A 19,676-nucleotide genomic window follows, 5' to 3' on the forward strand; every position below is an offset into this window, starting at 1 on the left:
GGTGGGTGATTTCTCACTTTCTCTCTTACCTTCTCTTTCTGGCAAGCACATGCTCCCTAATGGCAAAAACTTAAAAAAAAAAAAAAAGAAAAATAGATTTCTGAGTCATCAGTAGGTGAGTGCTGTAAGTCTTAATACTAAGCAGTAGCACCCACCTTGGGACCTTCTCTCTAGGCACCAGTGGCACCTACCAGGTGGCAGGCTGCCAAGCTGCCCACACTGCAGCCTGGGACCCTCAGCTGTGCCCCCTCCCCTTTCACTAGAACTGGACGCACGGACAGCCTCTGCGTCCTCACTCCTCACCAGCCCTGAGCAGTGGGCCGCAGGTGAGAGCTGGCTCTGGGTCTCTCACTTCCAGCTATCTGGTCTTGAACCAGTTCTCATGAACACAGTAACTGAACCTTCCTGAGCCTTTTCCTCTCATTTGTAAAATGAAGATGCCAAAATTAAATACAGCAAAACGTGTCATGTTCTTTGTAGCTGTTGGGTGCGTGGGGCCCTCACCTCCCACCCTGGCTCGCCCACGCTGAGTCACCTGCTGTCTTCCCTCATGAGCAGAGGGGGCACACAGGGCTGCCACCGTGGACACGAGGCGTGGCAGGCTGGGTCCTCCTGGTGGGCCAGCGCCTTCCTGAGTGCAGGTCACGCGTTTGTTCGTGTCCATGACTGCCAGCTGAGCCTTCAGCCTGTGTTTCTAGAGGACTTCCTGTTTATTGTGCTTGCTTAATGCTGCTTAGCATGTGTGTGTGCGTGTGCGTGCTCACGCACACGGCACATGGTTGCTTTAAGCCATAGACTGAGTTAGATAGGAAATGTGTAACTGTGAAAATGGCTGTTTCTGCTTTAAATGGCCCTAAGGGAGAGGAGGGAGCCCCATGCCAGACCACTGAAGGTCTGCCTGGACACGGGGGTGACCACTCTCCAGGACCCTCTCTGGGTTATGTCATGAGACGTGCTCCTGTGGGCACTCCCGTTACGATTCAGCTTTTTCACGGTGGTTTCCACTGTGGTGTGGGGAGCCTGCCCTGGAGTCGAGATTCCTCCTGTGCTCAGTAGCCTTCCAGGGAGCATGCCATATGCTTTCTTGGCATGTAAAGGAGGAGAAAAGTCTGCCTCGCTCACTCCAGCATTTTGTTAGAGTCCGATCTGCAGCGAGCATGCTTTGTGATGTACTCTGTGATGCCAGCTACGTGGCTGTCATGCCAGCACTGGACTAGCACGTGTCTTCATGTGGGCTGAGGCTGGCGTCTGCACTCAGCCGCTCTCAGGGGTCTCTCCGCTCCTGTGCCACGGAGACCCTAAACTGGGGAAAAGCCAGAGAGAGCCCTTCAGCTTTCGTGCCCGTGAGTTTTCTTTCTTTTTTTTTTTTTTAATTTCTAATTGCCATTTAATAATTATGTGAGAGGTCTTCAGAAAGTTTATGCAATGTGCGTATTAGTTTAAAACTGTATGGATTTCAATGTTTTTGCACCAAAACAAACTCGTGTGAAAGGGCAAGTTATGGGGCAGAATTCCAGCCAGGCCACGTTCAAGTGACACATGTGAGTAGCTGTATTTCCTTCCTGGGTGTCCCTACATCCTAGGGCCCATGGCTGTTGGAGCCCATGCCGATGTCACGGCAGCTCCCGCGGGAGCTGAGCTCAGGGTTCTCTGGGAGGCCCTGTCTGCCCAGACCCCAAGAGCCATTTCTTCCCTGAGCCTGTGCTGTGTCTGGGAGCAGGACGCTGCAGTGTGGGGGCCCTTTCTCCTGGGTGGGGCAGTGCCTGCGTAGACCTGCTTCAGGAGCTTCCTCCAGTCTGGGGGGTCTTCACGTGGCAGTAACTGAAGCCTCTCCCTTCTGAAAAAAAGTGCTCTTGTCACGCCAGGGAGCTGTCCTTACTGAACTCATCGGGAATTGCATAGATCTTAGAATGAAAGTCTCCCCTCAAGACATGGGCAGGAAAGCTCAGCTGGAGAACAACGGCACACCCGCCAGCCGTAGGAGAGCACGAGCCGGTGCACCCTCCTGCTCCACGAGGACGTGCCGGCTGGTCTCGGAGTGGACAGCTTAGACTCAGGAGCTGAGAGAGGAGGGCACGGGCTGGCGAAGTAGCTGCTGCTGCCACTTCATAAAGGCACGTGGGTGCCAACGGCATCAGGCATGGGCGAGGGAGGGATGGGGTCAGACCTCAAGCTCAGCATACAAGAAATTCAGCTTTTCTTTCTGTTTTCCTTGTGTTGAACGAAATTCGTATATTACATGCATGGGACATTGGGGTTTATGTATATGATATATTTGATCTACAAACACGCATCATGTATGAGAAAATAAGCATGGTGTTAATTGGTTCTCGGATTACTCAGTGAATTATCTCCTCCATTCATGATGGAGCGTGTGAGAGCAGCAGGGAGAGGTGCCTTCGCCAAGTCTGGCCATGCCCCTTCGTCCAGTCCTCCCTCTTGATCTCAGCATTTACATGTGTGCCAGCGTGTTTCAGCTGACCGGTCTGGGGGGTCCAGCATGTAACCATATGCGAACTGGGCCTCTCGAGCACCTGACACGACAGGGCTAGCCCTGTGCAGTTATTTGATTTTTTTTAAGAGAGAGTTTTTTTTGTTTTTTTCGTTTTGTTTGTTTTTTGCTATAGGGTGAGTGTGCTCGCCAGAGAGACAGAGACAGAAAGTGAGAAATCACCCCTCGGGGTGGATGGCCACGCTGCAGTCCCTTCTCTGTTCTCCTCTCAAGATCTTGGCACACATGCACATGCACCCAGCATGAGTTTGAGCCACTGGGTCCAGGACTCTTAGCTGTGGTCAACTACATGGGCCTCCAGCGATGTGACTGTTATGCCATCCGCACGTCCCAAGAATCATTCAGTTTTTTGACTTAATCATGATCTATTTCAGCCGTCTCTGTGTCGCACTGATTTTGGGCGACTTATTCCAGAGACTTTTTTTGAGAGATTTTTGCTATAGGGTACATGCACTCGACAGAGAGAGACAGAAGCGAGAAATCACCCCTGAGGGGGGATGGCCACACTGCGATCCCTTCTTCTCCTTTCTCCTCCCAGGATCTTGACCATGCACTTTACACTCGCGGTGTGAGTTTTAAACTGCCAGGTCCAGGACTCAAACCACAGTCGACCATGTGGGAGTCCAGCAATGTAACCATTATGTCACCCACTGGTCCCCTGTTCAGTTATCTCTAAATTAGAGTTTGTCCTACTAACATGAACGAAAGAATATGAAGGTTTTTATTAGGAGTGATAGCTTACTTTTTATCCAGACTTAAACTGTATGTATTTCTTCTGTTTTGTAAAAGGATAATTCATGAGCTCTTTGTAATTTATTGCTTATGCTCACTATTAACTGCTTAATTAATTGTTTTAAAAAGGAGTGGTGTTTCTTTCTCCTGAGTTTGTCACGGGTGCTAAGAAGGCCTCAGCTCAGGCACTGCTGCTGCAGGTCTCCCTACCTTGCTGTGTTAAAGAGCGGCTAACCCTGACAGGAGGCACCCACTAAAGCAGTTGGAATGTTTTCAATTATTCCAATACGATGGTGATGTTGGAGGGGACTTAAATTAAGCTTTGCTTAGCAGTATCTTTTTTTTTTTTTTTTTTTTGGAGAGATTTTCACTGTAGGGCGCGTGCGCTCGCCAGACAGACAGAGAGAGACATAGAGACAGAAAGCGCGAAATCACCCCCCAGGGGGGATGGTCACGCCGCAATCCCTTCTCCTCCATTCTCCTCTCGGGATCTTGGGCACGCACGCACACGCGCCCGGCGTGAGTTTTAAGCCACCGGGTCCGGGACACGAACCGCGGTCGACTACGTGGGAGTCCAGCGACATAGCCATTACGCTAACTGCTGGTTCCCCTTAGCAGTATCTTTTTTAAAGATGAGTTTATTTTTAATTTATTGTATACATTCTATCACTGTACCTCACTTGGCCTGTAAGGTGAGTTTACCCAACACAAATACACCTCATGCAGCCCAGCTGAGGATACTGCGCACATTATCAAGAGACTACAGTCCATTTCTGTATCCCATAAATGTCTCACTTCTCTATTTATCTCCTTAATTTCTTCCATCACACTCTCCACCTTATCCCACCCTCTTCCCTTATTGTCTCCAGTATCTATAACAATTTTCCATGCTTCTATACCCTCTGTCTTTCAGTTTCTGCCATAGAGTGCAGACAGTTGTTATATATTAAGTGGGGACATACAGTGTCTCTCTCATAGCCTGACTTGCTTCACTCAGCTGTCAATCTTCCATATTCGTCCTCTTTACCAAATGTCAGGATCTTGTTTGTTTGTTTGTTTGTTTGTTTGTTTTTTTAATGGCTGAGTAGTATCCCATAGAGTATATGCCACACTTTTTCGATCCATTCATCTGTTTGTGGACATTTGGGTTGTTAAATGTCTTAGCAATCATGGCTAATGCCACAGTAAACATGGATGTGCAAGTGCTTCTTCTTTTTTTTTTTTTCTTTTTTTTTTTTTTTTGGGGGGGGAGGTTTTTGCTGTAGGTCGTGTGCACTCGCCAGACAGACAGAGACAGACAGAGAGACAGAAAGTGAGAAATCACCCCCGGGGGGGGATGGCCACGCTGCAATCCCTTCTCCTCCATTCTCCTCTTGGGATCTTGGGCAAGCATGCACACGTGCCTGGGAAAATCTAAAAAAAGAAATTTAAAATGACACAGAAAAGTGGAAGGACATCCCACATTCCTGAATTGGAAGAATTAATATAATCAAAATAATAATTCTACCCAAATTAATCTACATATCTAATGCAATCTCAATAAAATTACCAGAGACATTCTTCACAGATTTAGAAAAAACAATCATAGAATTTGTCTGGGACAATAAAAAACCTCTGTATTACCAAAGCAATCCTGTGCAAGGAGAGTGGAGTAGGAGGCATCTCACTCCCTGGCCCCAAACTATATCACAAAGCTGTGATAATCAAAACAGCATGGTATTGCCATAGAAACAGCCAGGTGGACCAATGGAACAGAATAGAGACTCCAGAAATAAACCTCAAAACATACCTCCAACCAATTTTTGACAAAGGATACTAGTCAATCCAGTGGGGAAAGGAAAACCTCTTTGGCAGTATCTTATATAAAGTAACGATTGTAACTCAGAACAGCATTATGTTTAATTTTCTCCCCCATTTCCTTATTGATCGATATAAGTTTGTGTAGACAGAGATGCACGTGGAGACACGGGTGGAGCAGCTGGAGACATCGATAAGAGAAGCAGGTGGAGTCGACCCTCTCCAGGCCGCCGTGCTGTGCCACCTGGGACTGGAGAGCCAGGTGCCCTCACTGTTATGGCGTTAGCCCGGCCAGGCAGGGACCCAGTCTAGCCAGTAAGACACGAGGGGAGGTAACAGCACTGGGGAAAGACCTTGTTTCCTTAGTGAACTTAGAGAGCTCGGACTGCTTCCCCTTCTCCCCTTGAAGATGGAGACAGCATTGACAGCACACAGCCTCCTGTACACGGGGTGGCACGCGCACAGAATGCACAGACTAGCAGGGCTGGGTCTTGGGTGGCCCTGAGCTCTGAGCTCTGAGCTAACCTGCAGTTGTTACCCTTGGTGTTTATTCTCGTAAGTGAACAGTGAATACTCTCCTGGTTACGCCCTGCTGGGTACAGCGCCGCCCGTCTGACAGCACAGCCCCAGACACACTGCACATCCACGCTTGGTTCTCCTCCGTCTCCCTCTGGTAGCCAGCACACTGATGGTGGGAGGGCATGGTAGAAAAGTCAGGTCAGGGTTGTTAGAGGATACACCAGAAGCTGAATTTTCAGAAAGAAGCAGGAGGGACCAGTGGGTGGTGTGGTAGTTAAGGCGCTGGGCACTCCCACATGGCTGACCATGGTTTGAGTCTTGGACCTGGCGGCTTGCCTTCTCACTTTCCCTCTCCCTCCCTCTCTGTGTGTCTCTCTCTGTCCAAAATAAAATAAATGAAATAAATAAATAATTTTTAAAAAAAAGAAAGAAAAAGAAGAAGCAGGAGTCTTAAAGACAGAAGAAGTGGAGGTGGGACAGAGGAGCGTGACTGGCTCAGTGCCCAGTGGGTGGCAGGAGGGGCGTGGCTCACTCAGCGTCCAGTGGGTGGCCAGCCACTGGGTGGAGGTGGGTGGGTGCATATGTGGGATCACCCGAGACCCACTGCAGAGTCCTGCTCTTCACCAGCTCCCCTCCGGCACTCAGGAAAATGTGCTGAGGAGGAAAGTGGAGGTAGAAGCTATCACCTGAACTGAAAGCCTCAGAGCCACAGGCTGTGATCTTTCGCTTCTCCTGTCGTGGTGTAGACTGCTCCAGGGAACAGGCATGCCAGTGAAGAGGCTCCTGCGGTCGCCCAGGCGGGGACAGTGAGGGCTGGAGCTAAACGGTGCTTGTTTCTGGCCTGACCCCTGAGGGGGGACTGAGGCGGAGACACGGCAGGAATTCCAGTGAGTCCATTTCGTAGCAGTGGGTGTGTGGATGTCGGCTGGCTCCTGAGTGTAAGGGGTTGGGGGTGACTGTGGACACCTGGAGTTGCCAGACCTGGTGACAGTGGCCCTCCGGGAAGGTCACCTGGTGCCGTCTGTGTCCTGTAGCAGTGTGCCCAGGGCAGGGGAGGGCCATAGTGTGGACCCTGAGCCCCGGGTAGCAGTGTGCCCATGGCAGGGGAGGGCCGTAGTGTGGACCCTCCAGAAGCAAACCAGGCCCATTGAACAGAAGAAAATGGCCATTTGCTTATTCTACACAGTGATGCATTGTATGGCATTCTCCTAGTCTCGCTCCCACCCTTAGGCAGGCATCTGGCAAGGTGCTGCTGAGATGAGCCAGTATCTGCCAACAGCCTGAGCCTTCCCTAGCTGGCAACACCAGCAGGTGAGCTGTTCACTGCTAAGTAGTTACTGAGGTGCAGGCACAGGGAGAGCTGGTTTTTCCACTTTCCCTGTTCCCTGCAAGTGCCTGGAGACCCTGGTTCTATGTCGTGGGCAGGAAGAGCCTGTTTTCCAGAGCACCACAGGTCCACACCCTGCCGTGCAGACTGCTCTTATTTGTCGACTGTGCGTATTGAACTGGACTAGCCAAGGCCATACCTTTTAGCACCGTGGACAAGCTTGGGCTGACAGTGGCTCAGCCTCAGGGCGTACCATGTAGCGGTCAAAGTCCTGTCATCCGTGTGGCCCATAGTGAGGTGTGTGTGTGTCTGGTGAGTAATTTGGGGTTGGTCTCAGTTACTCTCCTTCTCAGGACCCCCGTTTGCAGCAGTTTGAGATAAGACATGCCGAGGAGGAGCAATAAATTTTACCTTCTCAACCTTCTTTTATGATTTAAAAATAGAAGCACAAAGCTAATGTGCCTGAGAAATACTTTGGGAAATAAACATTTTGTAGCCATGACACTCCAGAAATACTGTCTCTGTCTCCTGGAGCCCAGGGTACTGCGTGGATGTGCCGACTGTGGCCAGATGTGACCGAGTGAGTCAGAGGCCCCTGCACCAGCACTGCCCGACAGACGTGCTAGCTCTCCCTCAGTGCATACAGATCTTTTCCCTCATTCGTATTTGGAGTAGGGACAAAAGAAAGCATTACTTAGAACCTGAATTAATGTCTGTAAACATGTCTTGGAGTACGAGTTCAGCCGAAGTGTGAGTTCCAGTCCTCTGCTGGAACTTTATGCCTTCTGAAGACCGCTGAGCCTGGGAGCACCCCCAGGCCTGCATTAGTTTGGATTTGGTCATGTTTGATTCTTTGGGTCAGGAAGAGAGTGAGGCAGGCTAGTTGTGAACCGTGAGCCTGGAGGGAATCAGACTCTGGGAGTTCAGGCAGAACTGAAGTGGCCTCTGCCATGACACCCAGAAATACTGTCTCTGCCTCCCTTGGTAAACTCGTGGCTCCTGCGTTCGTCAGTATCCGCAAGAGCAGACTGGACCTCTGAAAGGTGAGAGTCACTTAATGAGTAAGGGGCAGAAGTGAGGAAGGCTGGGGAGCATTTCATAGCAGGCAGCCAGGAAACTTGTGGGCTACTCAGGAGCCTCACGCAGTGGCCCTGGCCTGCGGGGCAAAGGGACATGGAGCCCTGAGTGGAAGCAGGCAGTGGATTGGGAAAGGGGAGGCAGACAGACTGACCAGTAGAGGGAGTGGGAGTCTCTGGCGGAGAGGCCATGGCCCTGCACCGTTTCAGGGTTACTCTCATGCAGACATGGGAGTGGAGAGACCAGGTCGAGGCTGCGGAGCATCTCATGTCTCGGAGTTCTAGACCCGTCTCCCCGGCCTTCTCTGGCTGACACTCAACTCCCCGCAGTTTACACGGCCCTGCAGAGTAGCGCAGTGTGTCTGTTAGGGCTTTCGCATGCCTTGCAGCATCAGCACAAAGACCATCTCTACTTAAAAGATCACTAGTGCCAGCCCTGGCCACTCCCCACAGTTTACGTCTTTTTTGGGGGATGGTTTTTGCTATAAGGTGCATGCACTCGCCAGAGAGACAGAAGGCAAGAAATCTCCCCCCCAGGGGGGATGGTCATGCCACGTTCCCTTCTCCATTCTCCTCTCGGGATCTTGGGCACACATGCACACACTCCCAGTGTGAGTTTGAGCCACGGGGGCCAGGACTTGAACAGCGGCCGGCCAAGTGGGAGTCCAGCAACACAGCCATTACACCAACTGCTGGTCCCTGGCCACTCCCTACAGTTTAAGAGTAGTGTAGGCCTCACAGAGGGGCTTAGACTATCCTGGGGCCAGGTGCTGAGGAAAAGCTCTGGGCAGAAGAGTGACCAGGCCCTCTAGGGGCTGCATGTGAGGGTGTGTGTCAGCCAGAGGGTGTACAGGTGGGGCTCAGTGAGGACGTTGGCCCCGGCCTGTGGGGGAATGGTAGGGTGCCCAGGTCCTCAGGCTCAGCAGCTCCTGCCCTCTAGTCAGGTCTGCCATGAGTGACGAGCACAGCGAGGGTGTGATGGTGAGCGTGGTTGGGTCTACGGGCCCGAGGGCTAGGGAAGCACAAGATGCGCACTGTGCAGTTGGCTGCAGGAGCCCTTGCAGTACTGGTCTCACAGTGCTCGAGTCCTCATGACACACACGCCCACTGTGCACATTAAATGCCTGAGGCATTCGCCAGCTACAGCTTTGTCATTGCATGACAGCATTGCATGCACGTACACAAACCCTGCTAACCAACCGTGTGACCCTGAGACCACTGCGTGTGCAGCCTGCATCCACCGAGCTGTCACGGGCGAGCCTATGCAGCCACCGTGCATTGCTTCACCCAGCACTCACCCTAGACTCCGGGCACACAGGTTCTGATTTTGCTTTTGGGAAACTGGTAGAATTTTTTTAAAATACATTTTTTTTTTTTCGAGAGGTTTTTGCTATAGGGCACGTGCGCTCGCCAGACAGACAGAGAGAGACAGAAAGCGAGAAATCACCCCCCAGGGGGGATGGCCACGCCTCAGTCCCTTCTCCTCCATTCTCTTCTTTGGATCTTGGGCACGAACGCACATGTTCCCGGAGTGAGTTTAAGCCACCGGGTCCAGGATTCGAACTGCAGTCAACTACTTGGGAGTCCAGCGACATAGCCATTATGCTAACTGCTGGTCCCGTAAAATACTTTTGATAAGCAGTTAGCCAAACCTGCAGATGTAGAACTCCAGATACAGGTGGCCTGGCCTGCAATATTTATCAATGGAGAAGAACAAGGTTCATTAAAAGATTTCAGAATAGTGATAAGGGCAGGAACCTGATCAGGAGAGCGCGTGGACTGAGGAGAGGGACATCGTTGTAGATAACGTGGACATTGGGGGTAAGGGAGTATCGTAGCCCATACACTAAAAAGCTTCGTTAATATGAACATGTTCCGTGAACAGTGCAACCTAATAAGACTAAATTATGAAGAAAAGAAAACCGAAATGATTCTGTCTACTGAAGGCATCAAATCTGAGATGAAGACTTTCCCACCAGGAACTCCAGACCAAAGGGCCCCCCTGGTGGGTCCCCAGAGGGAACAGCGCCCACTCATGTCAGCTCCTCTGGGGACAGCAGACAAGGAGGCTTTCCAGCTTGTCTTATAATCGCAGCCAAACCTTAACACCAACATACAGACAGCACGAGAAATGAAAATTTTAGGCCATTTTGCTCATGAAAATACATTTAAAGCTTCAAACAAAACTTAGAAATACATACATTCATCAGTATATAAAATTGTAATACATCATGACCAAATTGAGTATATTTCTGGAGTCTAGGATTGGTTTAACACTCGAAAACCTTTGTAATTCTCAGTTAATAGTGAATGAAGAAAGGCACGTGACCATCTGAATGGGTGCTGGAAACACGTTTGATTAAACGCAGCAGCTCATGGTAGAACCCGTAACAAACGAGGACTGAAAGGGAGCCTCCTTAATCTGATTTTTACCATTGCAGGAATCCATGGCAAAGTCCTGCCTATTGGTAAGACGTGGAATGTTTTCTTCTGTAGCAGGAAAAGAGTCAAGGTAGCCTCTCAGCATTTCTGTTTAATAGCTGGCGGGGTAAGTCAGCGGAGAGAATATACAAAGTGTAGGGTCTAGAATGAGACTACGGGATTGGCAGATGGCATGATCATATCTACCGAAATCCAAAAGAATCTACAAAGCAATCATTAGAATTAACAAGCCCGTTTAACAGTTTGCTACATGCAAAAGTGAACATGTAATAACAAAATTATTCTATAAAACAACATGTTAAAAAAAAGTTCTTTTAAGTTTATACTAGCATCAAAGAAAAAACAAATACTTAGGGAAAAAATCAAAAGTTGTACAGAATCTACACTGACAACCACAGGACTTTACTGAAAGAAGTTAAAGGAGACCTCCATAAACCAATGCGCAGCGTGCAGGTGAGAGTGGGTGTCCAGGATGTGGGTTACGCCAGTGTTAACCTGTCTGTCCCAGTCAGCATCCCAGTAACATGTGACAGGGATAGGTGTGAAGGCAGCGAGACCATAACAGCGTCAACCACAAGGAGCCAGGGACAGAGGTGCATGTCCTGTCAGGCATGCTGAACTCAGAAGCATGCCGGAAGAAGGTAGTTAGTGCTGGCCTGTGGGCAGCAGAGGCGGGGCCTGTGGACTGTTGGAGGGTTGCTTTTGATTTAGGCGTTGTCCATGCTGTTAGTCTGTGAAGATGTAGGTGCTCCGAGAGGACGGTATGCTTTGCTTAGTCTTTTCTTCAGAACAGATAGGTGCAGGAAGGACAAACGTGAGAAATCCTTTCCATTACAGAAACATCTACCAAATCAGACACGCTCAGAGGCACCATGCTCCAAGCATGTTGGCGCCACTTCCACCCGTTCTTTGGACGCTCACTGTGAGCCACCCTCACAGGTGCAGGTGGGGCTGGGCCCCAGGGAGCCCACAGCACCAGGCTGTAAGCGGGCTCTGAGCGACTGGTGTCCTCACGAGTGGAGACCAGAGACAGGCTGAGCCTGTGCAGTTGAGTGGGGTGCGCTAGAGGTTGCCAAGAGGGGAGTCCCCGAGGTAGAGAAGACAGGGTCTTAGGCTGAGTTATTCAGGGCACTCTCCAAAGAGGGCGTGTTCTGCCGTGTGCTGACCAGTATAATGGCCACGGAGCCAGACATGGCACCGAGTTGTTCCAGCACAAGGCTAGAACATCTGAACATGGAGTCGTTGTTTATTGCTTTTGTTGCCAGAGTGTTTGTACCAGCCAGAGAGAGAACCCCTAGTGGAGCATGGCCACAGCACTTCACCCTGTCAGCATTTTGAGCACGCACACATGCTCACCCAGCATGTTTGTTTGTTTTCAGGATGCTGATCGGAACCACAGTCTTCAGTGTGGGGCTCAGCTTCCTGTGCACAGTTTAACTGTGGCTCTACGAGGCCAGCGTGAATGTCCTGTGTGGCTCCTGGCCGCCGCGTTGACCGGTGCAGCTCTAGGCAGACAGATGTGCTCAGGAGTACGCGGTGCGAAGGCACGATGCACTTGGACAGCAGCGAGAGGGTAGCCGGGCACCCAGCGGCAAGCAGAAGGCCCCCTGGAGGTCTCTGTGGAAACTGGCTTTTCATGACCGTGCCCTCTCGGCAGGGCCAGCTCAGACCCGTGTGCTTGCTGTGGTTCTTCTTCTTAAAGGTCGGCTGTGTGGGATCCAGCCACCTGAGCCATCAGGTCCCAGAGCTGGCCCTCTTCCATTTAATAAACTGTCAGGTATGAGGGCATTCAGAGTCGTCCTTGGTTAATGTGAGTGACACAGATAAACCAGACCACACAGCCTGTGGCACTCACCTCGCTGGCAGCGCCCCTGGCATCCCTCCTGCCTGCAGCTCACTCTGGCCATGTGGGGCCAGCACAAGCCAGGCACTATGGCAGCCAGGAGAGCCCAGGGCAGCTTCTCTGTCAGCACAGTGGGGACGCTGGTTGTTGGCTCTCCTTAATATCTGTATGGCTGTTTTTGCTTTTTGTTTTTCTGCTAGAGGGCACATACACTCACCAGAGAGAGACAGATAGGATCCTGAGAAGGAAAGTGAGGAGGAAGCAGCCCATGGGGTGTGGCCACACTGCAGGCCCTGCTCCGTCTCTCCTCCTGCTGTGGTTTTGGGCATGCACGTGCACTCATTATGTATTTTTTTCTTGTTTTGAGAGGTTTTTGCTATAGGACGCGTACGCTCGCCAGAAAGACAGAGAGAGACATAGAGACAGAAAGTGAGAAATCACCCCCCAGGGGGTGTGGCCATGTCACAATCCCTTCTCCATTCTCCTCTTAGGATCTTGGGCACACACGCACACGTGCCCAGTGTGAGTTTAAGCCCCCGGGTTTGAGACTCGAACCACGGTCAACTACATGGGAGTCCAGCAACATAGCCATTATGCTAACTGCTGGTCCCCCCATCATGTATTTCAGGCCTCTGGGTCCTGGACTTGAACTGCACAGTCAGCCACATGGGGTCTAGCCACCTTAGTCACCATGCCACCAGCTGGTCCATTATTTGGAAAAGTTATCAGAGATATGAGATATGTAAGCCATTTTATTCTTAAATGATAATTCATTTTAAGTGAGATTTTTTTTAAATTATTATTTAATTTTATTTATTCATTCATTTATTTTAATTTGACCAGAGAGAGAGAGAGAAAAAGGCAGAAAGGAAGCCGCCAGGTCCGGGACTCGAACCGTGGTCGGCCATGTGGGAGTGTCCAGCACCTTAACCACATCGCCACCTGCTGGTCCCTTAAGTGAGATTTTAATGAACTGATCATCCTAATTACAATAACTGAGTGTTTTAAAAGCGCAGTGACCTCAGTGTCCACAATAATACTCTCTGGCTTCTCTTCCTGATGCCTCTAAAGAAAATTTTTAGGGAAGAGCAGACCCAGAGTGAGTGATGTCATGAGCATTCCTCGCAGACTCCATGTAGACACAGATGTGGGACCAATGGTCCCTGGGAGGCAGCAGACACTGGCTCACTGCTGTCTAGGGCAGGCCCACATGTGTCTGCCACGCACCTGCACGCACAGACGGGTAGGCGGGCAAGGGAGCTAGTCCCACGCCCGGTGCAGATGCTCTCGCTCCACTCGGCCCGGCCTCTGCCCAGGGCCTGTGGCGAGCGCTCCGATCTTGTGCAGCTGGCATGCCACGACCAGTGTCTGTCCACTGAGCAGACGACGGGCAAGCAGGGCGCAGCGCAGAGGGGGCCCGCGGTGGCAGCCTCCTGTGAGTCTGACCTGTCCTGTGCTCTCTGTCTGGTCCTCAGCTCGAATACATCGACTCCCGGGCTGTGCAGCTGGGCTCACTCTTCGTCCGCGGCCTCACCACCCTGGTCTTGGTTAACAGCGCGTGTGGCTCCCCCTGGAAGATGAGTGATTTCATGCCGTGGAATGTCTTTGATGGGAAGCTCTTCCATCAGAAGTACCTGCAATCTGAGAAAGGGTGCTCTGTGGAGGTCCTTGTAGAACAGAACGTGAGTCCCTGCTTCCCTGTGCGTTCAGAGATGGTGGATGGGGCTGACGCCGGGCCACCATAGGTGGCAACAGCAATCTGACCTGAGGTCAGGAAGCTGAGTAGTACCAACGGCTGCAGTTGCTCTCTAGGAAAGCGGGTGTCCTGTGGTCCCCAGGGTTGAAATGTGCACAGACAACACTGAGACCACTGTTATGTTTTCAACCTGTTGCTCTCCTAATAGAGGGTTGCCTTGTTTCTTTCATAAACTAGAAACATGAATGGAACATTGGCCTCGGCGTGAGCATATCTGATAGCTTCTGCCAAGTAGGTTTGAGACCCCTGACTCCTGAGGAGGCGAGCAGCCGCCCCTGGTCCAATACACTTGCATTTCAAGAGCTCCGCCCTCACCCCTTGTCAGTGGAGAGCGTGCTCCTGCAGACTGCCTGCACACAGGACACAGCCTGAGGGGAGCACTCCCAAGAGCTGTCAGTGTAGCTGGGGAAATTGGCTGCAATTCCTGCTTTATAAGTGCGATTGCTACGGGATTCCTGGAAGATTTCCAAGGCACTCTCGAGCCAATCTCATTTGGACCGTGTGAATGCCCGCAGGGCTGAGAGAGGCGGGCATTCATTCACACAGTCCAGTTCGCATGCGCGCACACACGAGAGCTTGCAGGTCTTCTAGACAGGGCTCTCCAGGCTTCGCTCCACAGGGAAGCCATGTGGGACATGATGCCATCACTGCTTCTCACCAAAAATAAAGTTTCTGGGTGTCATAGGACTTTTAAGGATTCAAAAGTTAGAAGTAGCCTAGACCATACAGAAGTGAAAGGAGAATGTGAGAAGCAAGATCCCTCAGGTTTGACGTGACATCAGACAGACTGTCCTCAAAGGTCTAAGCGCTGGAGCCACTGCATGAGATAAAAGCGGTGCTCGGGACCCTGGTCTGCAGGTGGCCACCTGGGCCTCCTTTCTGTAGTTAAGCTTTTGACCAAGTGTAGCGTGATCATAAAATCACACCCTGGTTAAAACAAGCAAACATAGGGTAGCATATTTAGTAGTGAATCGGGAGTCAGAAGCAGTGGTCCACTCTGCGGTCTGCTACTGTCTCATGAACTCAGCATTTCCACTGAAAGTTCTGGCCACTAAGAGCTGAAATAATAAGCTCCATTAAACAGGTTTTGTATGTGGACTACGTGGTAATCTTGTAAATTATGACAGGCGCACAACTGAGTGTTCTTTTTTAGACATGAACACCTAATCCACAGAGGACAAAAGACAGGGCTCAGGAAAGCATTTGTTCTTTAAGACTCTTGGGAGGGGTCACGACAGTCGAGGAGACCGTGCAGCTGTCCTGGTAGTGCCAGCGGCCAGCCACGTTGTACCTTGGGGACAGCTTCCGTGAGGGTTGTCCTGCACACAGCCCTCCCGGTGTGATCTGGCCCCCCCAGAATTGTCTAGCTCAGCTTTCCTCTCCATCTGGTCTGTTTGCAGAGATCTCGGCTCACCAAATTCCACAATCTGAAGGCCATCGTGTGCAAGGCTTGCATGAAGGAGAACCGGCGGATCGTGGGCAGAGCCCACTGGGACTCCCACTACACAGGTGGGCAGGGTGCCCTGATGTGCCTCCCTGGGGACATCATGCATGTTCTAGCCCAGGGGAGGCCCTAATGCTTCCCGCGGCCTTCGAACTCCAAGACGAGACTGATACGGTCAGAAGGAAAACATGAAATTAAAATGTCAGGGCTCTCTCTAGTGGTTTAAATCCCAGTCCCTTTAGGGAAAGGATTTTCGGAAAGGATTTGTTAACTATTTAAAAATTCCAGACACATGAGCTTCTTTCCGGGATCCCTGAAGTTTAGGCTGCTTGGGTAGTGTTTGTTTACTTGACAAACATGGAGGGTTTTGTTTTTCTTATCATAAATGTATATTAAAAACATTTTTAGGGTAAAGAAAGTTATTGAGAAGGAAATATGAACAACTAATTCTGTCCCCAAGAGCGCACAGTTCCTGACAGATGATACCACACTCCGGCAGTGTTTTCTGCGCTTTCTTCTCACCACGGAGCGCCCCATGGTGCTGTGAGTCCTGCTTTTCCATGAATGTGCCCTGACTCTGATGGGAGCCATGTCCATAAAACTCCTGCCCTGCCGGCTACAGACTCATTTAGAATAACTAGATTGAATTCTCTCCAAGCTCCCCTATTTGAGTACTGAGGTTACTTCCATTTGTTTCTCATTACTCAATGATTTATGTGTGTTGTCCTGGTTTACAGAATTATAGATCAAAATGTAATGGAATTGAATATTTGGCTAGAGAGCACATGCGCTTGCCAGAGAGACTAAGGGTGAGGGTGAGGAAGGGAGCACCCCCAATGGGGCACAACCTCGTTTTCTCCGCCATCACCCGTCCCACCAGGATGTGGGGCACACATGCTCACCACGCTTCTAAGCTTCTGGGACAGGAATTTGAACTACATGGCTAGCCATGTGTGAGCTGACTCCGTTAGCCCTTAGGCCAGGGGCTGGCCTTGTACTCAGATTCTAGATAAGTTTTCTGAAACCCTCTTTACCAGCAGTGACCAAGAGTTTCTGTTTTGTAACAACTTCGACGGCATTTTAAAATTTATGTGGACTTTGTTTGTTTTAAAACAGATTTTTAGGGAACCAGCAGTTAGTGTAATGGCTATGTCGCTGGACTCCCACGTAGTCGACCGCGGTTCGCATCCTGGACCCAGTGGCTTAAAACTCACGCCAGGCGTGTGTGCGTGCGTGCCCAAGATCCCAAGAGGAGAATGGAGAAGGGATTGCGGCGTGACCATCCCCCTTGGGGGGTGATTTCTCGCTTTCTGTCTCTATGTCTCTCTCTGTCTGTCTGGCGAGCGCATGCACCCTACCCGTCCCACCAGGATGTGGGGCACACATGCTCACCACGCTTCTAAGCTTCTGGGACAGGAATTTGAACTACATGGCTAGCCATGTGTGAGCTGACTCCGTTAGCCCTTAGGCCAGGGGCTGGCCTTGTACTCAGATTCTAGATAAGTTTTCTGAAACCCTCTTTACCAGCAGTGACCAAGAGTTTCTGTTTTGTAACAACTTCGACGGCATTTTAAAATTTATGTGGACTTTGTTTGTTTTAAAACAGATTTTTAGGGAACCAGCAGTTAGTGTAATGGCTATGTCGCTGGACTCCCACGTAGTCGACCGCGGTTCGCATCCTGGACCCAGTGGCTTAAAACTCACGCCAGGCGTGTGTGCGTGCGTGCCCAAGATCCCAAGAGGAGAATGGAGAAGGGATTGCGGCGTGACCATCCCCCTTGGGGGGTGATTTCTCGCTTTCTGTCTCTATGTCTCTCTCTGTCTGTCTGGCGAGCGCATGCACCCTATAGCAAAAACCTCTCCGAAAAAAAAACAAACAGATTTTTACTGTAGACCACCTGTGCTCAGGGATAGACAGCATGATATCACCCACCCCAGGGACATGACCACACCACAATCTCTTCTCCATTCTCCCCCTAGGAATCTGTCCACACACAGTCACACACCTATGAGTTTCAAGCCTCCAGGTCTGAGACTCGAACTGTGGCCAGCCAAGTGGGAGTCGAGCACTCTAATCACAATGCCACCCACTAGCCCCAATTTTTTTTAATGAATTTGTTATATGAGAAGATATACCTCATAGATGGGATGCTTTATCAGTGAGACTATACCGCTTACTAGCTTACTTGTTAGTGAGACCTTTTCATTTTTTTGGTGTCCTTTTTTGGTTAGTGTCTGAACTATGCCTGTAGCCATAGCAACCCAGGGTTTCTCCTGACAGTAAAAGTGTGCACCTTCCAGCTGTCTCCAGGGTCCTACCAGAGGCATCTCTGCCCCTTCCTTCCCAGAGAAGCCTCTGGACACAAAGCAGAACAGGCCCCTGGGAGTCACACGGGCATCAGATTGGCGGAGGACGGTCTGTGGGGGCAATTTCCAGACAGTGGAGGGAAGACCTCTCCTCCCTTGTTCCCAATGCTTTTCTCCATCTTTTACCTTTCTTCTACCAACCGTGCAGACAGAATTCAAGACCCCAGAGCAAAAGTCAGTTCATTGTGAAGTGAGTTTGCAGCATTTTCCCCACCCTGCCGGTTCCCTGAGCTGGTTGACAGTGGCACTAGCAGCTCGGGGGCCATGCTAGAGGACCCCTCCCTGCCCGTAGCCATGGAAGGCTCTGGCAAGTCCTGGGTGTGAGCTCTTTGAAGACAGTCCAGAGGCTGCACACCATGGCCCCCCCACGACAGGCACCAGAGGGAAGGCTTGTGTGGCGGCTCTGACCTGAGTGTAGGGGGCTGGCACCCGGGTCAGTGCAGGGCACAGTGCTCTGCTGTTCAGAAGCTGGTCTGGCCACGTTTGTAGGAAATCTACACAGGAGGGCAGATCTGGCCCTGTCGTAGACGCTTCCTGGTTAATGGGGAAACTACCTTTTAGCAGAGAGGACAGATGGGTCAGCTCACTTACAGAATGTGGAAATGGTTCCTTTCTGGTCCTTAGAATCATTGTTTTCTTCTCCAGTGTATCTGAAGGTTGCATGGTCCAGTTCTCTTTCCTTGCTGAAGGAAAGCCTTGGGCTCCACACAGCTCCAGAACCCATAGGCTGGCTCCTGGCACCGAGCTCACACTGGAGCCCCTGCTGCTGGGTTCCCACTGTGCTCTGCCCTCAAGCCGTTCGTGCAGTCTCTGAGCTGGGGAGGGCTTGGAGGCCCCAGAGCCAAGGTGCCTGGGAAGCAGCCTACCCTGTTTCTGGCACCTGGAGCTGAGTTGCCAGCCAAGGACTCCCATGTGCATAGTGCCTGGGGCAGACCAGAGGCCACTCATGTGCTCATAGGGGCCACCCATTTGCTCACAGGAGCCACCCAAGAGGCTGGGAGACAGGGACAAGCTGTTAGGGCCAGGTCGAGCGAGTCTGCACGGGCTCCTGCCAGACTGCGCACAGATGAGAGCAGCTTTGTGAAAGCATCGCAGATGAAGAGAAAGCTGAAACCGTGGCAGGGAGGCCTGGTAGGTGATGCCAGGCTAAGCTGTCATGATAGCAGAGAAACCGGCAAAGGCCAGCAAGAGCTCAGCCATGACAGGCTGTCCAGCGCCTAACCAAGGAGTCTTAGCATTTTATCCACCATAGACTGAGGGGCTTTTGAGTCCTTCGAAGGGACGTGATCAGAAATGCACTTTCAGACAGTGACTACACAGCATAGGAAAACTGGAGAGGGGACTGCTGCAGACACCCTAGGCAAGGGTCAGAGCATGGAGGTCCTGCACATGCTGAGCCTGGACTCTGGCACATCTGGAGGCCAGCCAAGGTCAGTGCAGGTCACAGCAGCCGTGCTTCACGGCCTTCTCCAGCAGTCACCATGCACCTAGAGGCCCACATGTCTATCCACTGGGGAACACGGTTGCCCACACATGACTGTGGCTGCTCTCCCAGAATCTATAGAGCAGGGAGCACCGAGAGATACCAGGACCTTGAAAACCCACACACACCTGTGCCCAGTCAGGCGTCTTATAGAGACAGGCAGATGACAGGGCATCAGGTCAGGGTCTAGGGAATGTTAAAGCACGAGAAGAGTGTGCCCTGGGTTGTGCAGGGAGTGGGAGCGGAGGTGCCAGACCGTGCCCCGGTGGGAGTGCTGGCAGCCAGCTGCATGGCTGGCGTGAGTGGCCGTGACCGCACTGCGCTGTCCCTGGGAAGTAGGCAGTGGTTGCCGGGGGGGGGGGGGGGGGGGGGCGCCAC

The 19,676-nt window shown here is 51.2% G+C and overlaps 1 protein-coding gene across 2 annotated transcripts in view; it reads left to right on the forward strand.

Annotated features, from left to right (window-relative positions):
- Positions 1 to 19,676, forward strand: part of FAM120B (family with sequence similarity 120 member B) — a 70,295-nt gene that overhangs the window by 46,654 nt on the left and 3,965 nt on the right. The window contains exons 8-10 of one of the 2 annotated variants that reach the window (XM_027770410.1): positions 5,190 to 5,303; positions 13,724 to 13,930; positions 15,405 to 15,513. In XM_027770410.1, the coding sequence (XP_027626211.1) occupies positions 5,190 to 5,303; positions 13,724 to 13,930; positions 15,405 to 15,513 (430 nt within the window). The remainder of the gene's footprint in view (positions 1 to 5,189; positions 5,304 to 13,723; positions 13,931 to 15,404; positions 15,514 to 19,676) is intronic. The other variant, XM_027770411.1, reaches the window with a different exon arrangement.

The sequence above is a fragment of the Tupaia chinensis genome, unplaced genomic scaffold (genome assembly GCF_000334495.1).
Source record: "Tupaia chinensis unplaced genomic scaffold, TupChi_1.0 Scaffold000132_1, whole genome shotgun sequence".
Lineage (NCBI taxonomy): Eukaryota > Metazoa > Chordata > Mammalia > Scandentia > Tupaiidae > Tupaia > Tupaia belangeri.